The sequence below is a fragment of the Poecilia mexicana genome, unplaced genomic scaffold (assembly GCF_051168715.1).
Source record: "Poecilia mexicana isolate PSO_F unplaced genomic scaffold, ASM5116871v1 scaffold_18, whole genome shotgun sequence".
Lineage (NCBI taxonomy): Eukaryota > Metazoa > Chordata > Actinopteri > Cyprinodontiformes > Poeciliidae > Poecilia > Poecilia mexicana.
The window spans coordinates 9,192,569-9,202,796 of NW_028263387.1; the positions used below are offsets into that span (position 1 = coordinate 9,192,569).

The 10,228-nt window shown below is 37.8% G+C and overlaps 1 protein-coding gene across 1 annotated transcript; it reads left to right on the forward strand.

The window, feature by feature from the left end:
- Positions 1 to 63: 63 nt before the first annotated feature.
- tmem185a (transmembrane protein 185A) lies at positions 64 to 6,805 on the forward strand. Its single transcript, XM_014969757.2, has 7 exons — positions 64 to 274; positions 1,399 to 1,575; positions 2,048 to 2,255; positions 2,492 to 2,575; positions 3,147 to 3,323; positions 4,030 to 4,153; positions 4,306 to 6,805. The coding sequence occupies exons 1-7, from the start codon at positions 237 to 239 to the stop codon at positions 4,554 to 4,556; spliced, it is 1,059 nt and encodes a 352-aa protein (XP_014825243.2). The 5' UTR covers positions 64 to 236; the 3' UTR covers positions 4,557 to 6,805.
- The last annotated feature ends 3,423 nt before the right edge of the window (positions 6,806 to 10,228 follow it).

A 10,228-nucleotide genomic window follows, 5' to 3' on the forward strand; every position in this document is an offset into this window, starting at 1 on the left:
TTTCTTTTCTCCCCACAACGTCAATGAATAAGAAAGGATGACGTCATATCCCGTGAGCTGGTCGTTGAGGGAGAAAAAACAAAACAAAACACAACATACTAAGTAATGAACCGGAGACCTAAGGCTGAGCTCTCCCACAAATTACAATGTGTAGCATTCAGATTAGACACGGAGGTTTCCTCCAGGGGTGAGGAAGCTAACATCAGCTAGCTAGCCTACCGGCTCTGTTGTTCACCATGAATTTAAGAGGACTCTTTCAGGACTTCAATCCCAGGTAACGTTAGCTGCGAGCTAGCTTCAGCTATGGCATAGCTTCGGCTCTTATTCGCCGGAAAATACTAAAAGAAAAGCATACGTGTCTGAGTTTTTAAGGCTCAGACATGCAGTGCTATGATGCTGTAGCCCGCGTAGCCGCATAAAACAGTCTAAATAAAGTTGTCGAACCTAAATAAAAGTGTCCGGCTTTGAGAGGCCCGGCTAGCATGCTAATGTAAACAACGCAAAACGAATTTTGATCTGTGACCTTTCCTATGGCTAATAAATAGTTTATATATTACATTAGCACCACTGTGGTTACTGACATTGGACAATAAAGCAATGAGCTAAAGAGACAACTTCATAAGCACCTTTTTAATTCTGTTGTCGCTCATTATTATGTTGTCATAGTAATTAAGTGAAATCTAAACAAGACATTTAACATGGTTTACCAAAAGTATACCTACACAGTGTAATGCTATTTTAAAGTACTTTTGAATGATAATGATGTCTATCATTATACATTGATACCTGGGAAGTCAAAAAAGTAACTGAGATAAATCATCAATAAAAGAGAGTTAAGATCCCACAGGGTATCGAGGCGCCTGTGTTCTTCTTGTAATAAAAATAGATGTAATCACAGCTCCTTACCTTGTTAGAAGTTTTAAATCAGAAGGATGACAATAATTGTGATAGAAGCTTTTAGAAATGCTATGAATCTTATAAAACATTTTAATTCTTGTCTGCTCATTTGAGATCGGGCAGTCGGATCATTTTTAGAGCCAGTAATATATTTGATCAATCGGTTACCTTCCATTAAAAAACAAACAACTTTATTATTAGCTTGTTTGTAATAAGAGTAGTTAGTTTTTTTTTATGTGATTGTCATGAGGTGTTCCTCACTAAAAAAAAAAAAATCCATGCAGCAATTAAAGACAGGAAAGTTAGAAGGCGGGTTGATGGTAAATAAAGTCGGAATAATCATGATTATTATAAGTTTTTCATCCTACATTTTCTTTTCAATTTCCAGATCTTAGATTTTTGGAAAACTGATTTTTAATTTTTTTTTTATTTCTTGTTTTTTTGTTCACATATCCTTGTTGTGCTGTGACGCCGCTCATGTCTCCCTCTCCGTTGCTGCAGTAAGTTCCTGATCTACTCCTGCCTGCTGCTGTTCTCCGTGTTGCTGTCCCTGAAGCTGGACGGGGTCATTCAGTGGAGCTACTGGGCCGTGTTCACCCCAATATGGCTGTGGAAACTGTTGGTGATCATCGGGGCCTCCGTGGGCACCGGAGTGTGGGCCCACAACCCTCAGTACAGGTAGACACACACACAAACACACACACATGACCTCAGGCGTAAGCTGCCTGTTTACGTCTGATCTCTCTGTTTGCTTAGATGTTGTTTGTAATCCATGTTACTGAAATACATTAAAAAGAAGCAACCATGTTACACATGTCTCATGATCAATAAGCTCTTCCTGGATTTGTCACCATTACTTGGCAGGAAAAAAAACAAAACATTTTAGTCAGTTGAGGTGTTTTTGGCTCCTCCTCTTGAAATATTTGACCACACCTTTGACTCTGCAGTCAGGTTTTCTACTTCCTCCAAATGAAAAATGAACTTCCCATTGAATTATTCATTCATTTTTTGGGGTTGGATTATCTCCCAGGAGGACAAGCTGTTTTGGCTTTCAAAGTACGTTCCCTATACTAAGTATAATTATCAGTGGGGATGAATATCAGTGCTATTACGATGATGATGATAAAACGTGTTTCATTTTGCGCCTCAGGGCTGAAGGGGAGACGTGCGTGGAGTTCAAGGCCATGCTGATAGCGGTGGGGCTGCACGTCCTGCTGCTGATGTTCGAGGTGTTGGTGTGCGACCGCGTGGAGAAGGGCAAATACTTCTGGCTCCTCGTCTTCATGCCGCTCTTCTTCGTGTCCCCCGTTTCCGTAGCAGCGTGCGTCTGGGGCTTCAGACACGATCGCTCCCTTGAGGTCAGGAGAACTAACGCACACACACATACGCACACACACGCAGCTCAAGCAACAAAATAATTCTATTTAAGCACAAAATCTGCAAAATTCTGTATCTGTGCTATTAATTATTTGTGTATTTGGCACAAAATTTTCAAGGGATCTCTTACTTTAGGGGGGGAAATGTGAAACTGAAATCATTTTTTTCATGTAATACTGTCTGAATATGCCGATGACAACTTCCTGTTTCTCCTCAGCTGGAGGTGCTTTGTTCTGTAAATATCCTGCAGTTCATCTTCATCGCTCTGAGGTTGGACAAAATCATACTCTGGCCTTGGCTGGTGAGGAACACACACTTCCTGTTGTTGCACAAATATACACACACTGTTTCTACAGTTTTATATTATGGACTTATTTTACAACATTAACAAAAAAAACAAAAACATTCTTTACAGAAGATTTTATAAGGAAGAAGTGAAAAAATGTCTACAGCGTAACAAAAACAAATCTGCACATACACCAGAAGTTTACACAAACTAAATAAAAATATAAACCTTTTTTTATTCATTTGCTCAATCAGTCCAAGCGTTTCTTGTTTTAGGTCAGTTAATTTCTGTTTGCTAATCATAAAATCAAATATTAGATATTTGTCTTCAAAATTAGAAGTTTACATGCAGGGCATGTAAACAACAAATGTTTGATCTGATCTCACTTCTGACAGTGAGGATTAACGTGTATGTAAACTTCTGGTTTCAGCTGTTATTTTCCTTCCACTGAAGTTATGCACAACTCTGTTAATGTGTCACAGCACAGAGAAATCTGGACAGAAAGAAAGAAATAAGTTATTTAATCCATCATTGTGTGATATTTTGATAAAATGTCGGTGTGTGTGTGTGTGTGTGTGTCCTGCAGGTGGTGTGTGTCCCGCTGTGGATCCTCATGTCCTTCCTGTGCCTTGTCGTCCTCTACTACATCATCTGGTCAGTCCTCTTCCTCCGCTCCATAGACATCATCGCCGAGCAACGGCGCACACACATCACCATGGCAATCAGCTGGATGACCATCGTTGTACCTCTTCTCACCTTTGAGGTGAGGGGCCTCCAGTTTTACTCGCCGTGACTCTGTTACACTGGGCTAAAAATAGTTTCTTAGAGTGTTTTTAAATCCACGTTAAATATGTAGATTAATTTCTGGTTCTAATATATTTTTTCATAAAAATATGAAGTTAGCCTGGTGGCTTTCTAACAAAATGCGAGAAAGTTGTGGGAATGAGCATGTGACAGAATTTATGTAAAATAACGATATTGTTACTGTTTGGGTCTAAATTGCCATAGCAACCACTACATTTTAGTTAGTTTTTCATAGCGTTCCCAGATGCATCGCTATTTATAATGGCATAATAATACAATTTGCCCTCGAAAAGACTAATACATTTTAATTTTGAACAGAAAACTCCACACTGGACCTGGAAGATGTTTTAAATATGCAAAATAAAACACAACAAACAAAAACAAATAAATAAAAAAGGAAATAAACCAACACAAAAACTAAGCTATGCATTATAGAGTCCACAAACAAAACTGCCCTTCAAAAAACTATTACTAATCATCAGAAAGGAAATGATCGAGCTCACTTTAATTTATCATGCGTTAATATAATTGCTTTTTACGACACCAACTTCACATATCAGAGGACATAAAATATAGAATTTTTGGGTATCAGAGTAAAGGGATCTGAATAGGAAAAACCATCCATCATTTTCATTTTGACTCATTTTTTTTTTTTATCCTTTTAGATCCTGTTGGTGCACAAGCTGGATGGTCACAACAGTCTGAGCTACGTGTGTGTGTTCGTCCCGCTGTGGCTCTCTCTGCTCACACTCATGGCCACAACCTTTGGACAGAAAGGAGGAAACCACTGTGAGTAGGAAACCACAGCCTTCTGACGCTAATGCAACATTTTTAATTAGGTTCACGATATTTTTGTGTGTGTAAATTTTAGATTTGTTCTTGCAAAAGCATTTGTTTCAGTCCTATTACGTTCGTCTGACTTTGTCGTTGCTCATCATCAGGGTGGTTCGGCATCCGTAAGGATTTCTGCCACTTCCTGCTGGAGCTGCTGCCCTTCCTCAGGGAGTACGGCAACGTGTCCTACGACCTCCAGCGCAGCGAGGACCCCGAGGCGGTCAACGACCTGCCCGTCCCCGAGGCGCCGCCCAAGATCGCCCCCATGTTCCACAAGAAGACGGGCGTGGTGATCACTCAGAGCCCCGGGAAGTACTTCGTCCCGCCGCCGAAGCTCTGCATCGACATGCCCGACTAAACGCCGGCCGCGCCCGCAGCTGCTGGACTCTTATTTTAAAAAGAAAAAAAAACTATTAAAGCCAAAGCTGCAGAGGACACGGTGTACAGAGTTATCTGCTGACCTGAAGGAGTCAGAGCGGCAACCTGAACTGAGCCGCGGCGCTTCGCTGCTCCTGCGAAGGAGGCGGGGTCTGTTCAGAGCCGGCGGATCAGAACTCCTCACTCTGGTTTCTTCAGTTGTTTGAAGACTCTTCCCTCATCTGTCTAGCAGCAAGTCGTCAAACTGACTGTTTTTTCGCCTCTCGGTGAATCACACTGTGTTGCTTATGTCTAATCTTGACGAACCTTTTGGTTTATTTGACTACAAAGATAATCTGAGATTAGGGTCTGCTTGAAGCCGAGTCGGGTCAGACTGGATTTGACTCTGAAACGTTTTCAGGGTTATAAAAAAAAAAAAAAAAAAAAAAAAAGATGCATCAGGTTGTGATGGGGGACCATTGGAAAGACTCTGTGGCTTCATGATGGGATCAGTGTAGCTCTCGTTGTTTTGTCTTTAATGTAGCCATAAATCAAACATGCATGGCTACATTAAAGAAATAAGAGGGTTAATTTAATAGTTTTATTCAGGTTTGTTTGATTACAATGCTTGCATGTCGGTGCGTTCAAGAGAAAGTCACTGTAATCACACCAGAGATTCTTTCCAAACACTTTTTTACTACATATGCACTTCTTCATTCAACTCACAATGTTCTTTTGTTTTTTTTGTAGAAAAGAACTATTTCCAATTTAAAATTTTTCCAATCATAATTTTTGTTGTATTATTGAAAGAATGTTTTTTTTGGTGAAGTTTTATTAACAAAAACCAGACAACAAATGGTTTGTTGCTACAGGAACAGGTTGTAAAAGTATTTTGGTTATCGTGATACGTTTTCAATCTGGCATTAGATTTTAATATAACTTTACTCTGGAGCTGCTGCATCAATCAATCAAAATTTTGTGGCCAATTTTTCTTTTTCATATATTTTTTCCGTAAAAAAAAAAAAAAAAGATCTCTGAATTTAGTCAACCTGTGAACTGCTGAAATTAGTTTTAGCCTGTCCTGATTCCTTTTTTTTAAAGAAATATAAAATACACAATCCCAAAGAAAGTTTTTAAGATTTTAAAACAAGTCATTACAGATTTTAAAGCTGTAAATAGGACCTTATACTAGCATTCAAAATCTGAGACATCCCAAAGGCTGCCAACATTTCCAGATGCAGATTTTTCCAGGAGCTCAAGATGGGGAAAAAGAGAGCAACATCACTGTAATATGTTCAGCCTTCTTGTTATCTGCTGAAAGTTTTGCTCTCTCTCATCTTTAGCCTAGTTAAACATGCAGACATGTCGTAGGAAATTGTTTGCCAAACAGCTTCTTGCATCTCTAATCTTCCTTTGACTTCATTTCAACCTCCTCTCTGCTCCAATACTAAAAAAATAAGTAACTTTGACTCGTCTTCCCTCAGTAGCAGCATCCACACTAAACACAACCTGTGAACACTTCAGTGTGGTGCGTTCACTTATCAGAAAATGTTTGTATTTTGGAGTTTCAGGCCAACCGTACGTTGGTTAGGGTAACAAAGGAAGGAAAAAGGAGAGAGTTTGGTTACAGTGACTTGTTTTTTAATGACCTGGCAGGTATTGTTCTGAAATAAACCTGATTAAAAAAGTTTTTTTTTTTTTCATTAGGAGAAAATCAGAAATGGCACTTTGTTAAGAAGCACTGTAGGACTTCTTATGTTTTGTATACCTTCTTTTTTTTCCTGTTTTTGTAAATACTACAGCTCCTGAAGATTGGGACCAGAAGATTGAAATAAAATCAGTCCTACACTCCTACTCTGTTCAATCCAATGTAGCATCTGTGCAGATGGTTCAGACACTTTTCTTATTAAATCATTAGAACAAATGTCAAGTTACCACATTTTTATTGCATCATTGGCATTTTCCCCTTCTACAGGTTTAGACATATTTAATAATGTTTGTTTCAAATCATCTGACCAAATTAATATTTCTACAGATTTTATGTATCATTGCCCACTTAAGAAAAAAAACTAAGAATTATCCATGCCCACCTTTTGTATGACAACCTGATTTTTTTTTTTGCCAACATTTTTTTTTAAGTTGGAAAAAAAAAACTATGGTAACTATAAAACCCACCAATCAATAGACACATTCACTGTCTGTATATTTATTTTTGAATTAAATAAAAAATGAAATAGTACTCGTATAAAAGCATTCTTATTCTTATTTATCTTTGTTTTCCAGGGTGATGTTTAATAATAGTTTTTCCCCCAGTAAAGACAATTTATTTTTGTTTTTTCTTTTGCTCATTTTAGCTTTCTTTTCTATATTTCAGACACATTTATTAGTTTTTTCTGTCCTTTTGAAGTATTAGTTTTCTAAAATCAGCACTATATTATGTTATGTATTCCAATTTTACATAAAATGTTCCAGTATAATTTGTCAGTGCCGTGTGGAGACCACTAAAGGGGCAGGTGCTCAAAAAAGGGCACATCTAACCGCATTTTAGGACAGAATATTAACAAATATTCTGTCCTGAAAGCTGTTTATTAAACAGCTTTCAGAGTTTAATAAACAATAATGAGATATACAACTAGATTTATTACATCTTAACATAACCGCTGCCTTGTAATATTAAATATACTGTTCACCAGAGGTGGGGACTAGAGTCATTCAAATCACGACTTGAGACTTGACTTGAAAAAATGCTCAAAGACTCAGACTTCACTTTGACTTTCACACCATTGACTTGGGACTTGACTTGAAGCTCTTTACTTGAAAAGACTTGATATTTCACTAAAGTCAAAAGTTTAAAACACATTATTTATAAAATGGCCCCATTAATTAATTTCACTCATTCCGTATTAACCGGCGCAGACCGTCCCTCTGTTTTTCCACACTCCGTATGTATGTGTGCGTAGCTGCAGCACAACCAATCAAATTAACAGGATTTAAAAATAAAAACGAGGGAAAAAAACGAGAGACGGAAAAAAACACTCAAAGCAGATATGCTCTTGTGAGTAATTTCTTTTGGGTACATCGATCATAAAATATCCAACTAAAAACGGAGTGAAACATGCAAAACCTGCAAGACCAGGGTCTCATGGAAATACAACTTCCAACTGTTCGGCATTTGAAGTTGCATAAAGAGGTAAGCGGTACTTTTCTTTTACTACGAGACAACTGACTAGCTAACGTCGTGTTAGCAACTCTGGGTTACCTTGGTGATACCGCTTCTCTGTATGCTATGCTAACGTCGTGTTAGCAACTCTGAGTTACCTTGGTGATACCGCTTCTCTGTATGCTATGCTTAGTCACGCTGTATAGATCCGGTGATTCATACGTATCCACATTCATGTTTACCGTTTTAGCTCAGGAAGCCGGTGGATGGTGAGCGGGGTCCGGATCAGAAAGCAGGTTCTGTACCTGAACTCAGGGAAGAGTTTCTCTCTGTCCCATCATAATGATGAACATGAACTGGGTCTAGTTCCATCACAGGATCGATGGTGGATTCATAAGGGAAACTACGGTTTCTTACATCCCTTTCCCACCCTGCTCCCGTATGAATATTTTCCCATAAATATCCCCTCCTCCCCCCACTAGGGTTGCCACCTTTCAGAAATTAAAACAAGGGACCAGTCCTGCCTGCAGTCAAAGCCACATTGAAGAGTTTTTTTATTCTGTATTGTACTAGGTGGGTTCAAAGTATAAATAAGTGTTTTTTGAATTTGTTTTAACTGTCAACTGGTATAACAGTTGTCTGTTATTTTACTGTTTTTGCTGTTAGATGTTATTTTTGAATGATTCATTGAATAAGAATGTTTGGTCAACAATCCACCACCTTTGGCTGCTTCAAGCAGATCATTTCGTTTTTGTTTCTGATGTCTTTCTTTACGCGGCATTTTTGAACTGAAAAAAGTAAAACAATGAATTATGATCAAAACACTATATTAAACCACACTACCAATTCTTTACCCTGGTGTTTAAACCAATATGTTTTCCAGTCCATAGCACAACATAATATTAATTTCAGAGAAAATGAGACCTCTGCTATGGAGTTCAATTTGTTTTGCAATATATATATATATATATATATATATATATATATATATATATATATGTGTGTGTGTGTGTGTGAGAACCAAGACCTGAGCTGTTTCTTGGCAAGTACGACTGGAAGACCGTCCTACCAAGTACGGGAGTACGAAGATGGTAGTTGGAACAGATACGAACTTCGTTACGTCATAGCAGCAAGAAACTATTTTTGTTATGTTAAAATGATCTAATAAATAAAAATAAAAAACACTTTCCCATTAATAACTACACATCCCAAAAGAATATAAAGAATTATTAAAATGTAGACTTTTTCAACATCTCAAACTAGCCAAAAGGTCAGATTAAATTAAGTTTGAAACAAGATGTTTTTGTTTTTTTTAAAATATCAAACACAAAACAGACTGCAGCAAATTACACAAAAAACCTACCTTGTATTTCTCCTTCAAATTATGCCATTTTTTTTTTTTGCTTGCTTTGGGGATATATTAAATCCCAGTTTTGCGACACAAACTGAGTAAAACAAAACCATAAAACACAGCAAAGAGAAGAAATCAGTTGTTTTTATTTTTCCCTCTTAATATTTAAAAATAAAAGCTACGAATACCCATCCACTTTTTGAGGCATTTCTTTTCCCAGTAAAAAGGGACTCGTTGGCCGCACGCCACTCTATTAGTGCATGGGTTTCCTCGTTTGTCCCTTACGTAATAATAAAAAAGAATACATTTTAATTGTATATATTGTTATACACTTTCCAACGTTTCAGCGTTGAAACTCAATGAGGTATTTGTTTTTTCCTAACACACTAATGCAATATCAACAGTGCCGAAATGTACTGAAGAAGTAACGGCTGAGGAAAAGGTCGGTTTAGCATTTTGCTAAAGTGAAAAGTCTCTCAAGCACTGTAAACACTAAAGACACTCAAGAAAGACAAATACACACAGCAAATTCTCACGAGTTACGCACAATTTTAAACAATCGTATTTCTAGTTTTTATTGAGAATTATTTTAATTTGCCATTCCGTTGTTTGTGGCACAATGCATTCTGGGATATCTTGCTGGCTCAAGTCCGCAGAAGGATGCATCGATGCATCCTCGATGAAATGGGCGGAGCAAGAACACATCCGGGTACTTTGAGCGTTCTTGCCTGGATGTGTACTTTGAATTGGAACAGTACGTGGGCCGTTGTCGACGTTTCACGAGGACGCGAGAACACAAGTACAGACAAGAACGCACATTGAGAAACAGCCCTCTTTTCTGTGAAGATGCTGCATCACTGTGACAACCATTTATTTTTGTCTAAAATGTGAGATGTAATTTAGAATTTTAAATGGTTCAGGACTGACCTCTAAAACAAGGTTCTTTCTTTTCTCACAACAAATGACTTTTTGTTTTGTTTCCCCAATTTAAACTGTTTGCAAATTCAATTTTCTAGATACTAATTCTACCTTTTTGAGGACAATTTACATTAGTCAATCACCCTAATTTATATCATTTTTAAAATCTGGGGCGAACCGGAGCACCCGGAGAAAACCCCACATCAACACGGGAGAACAGAAACTCCCACATAAAGAGACGCCT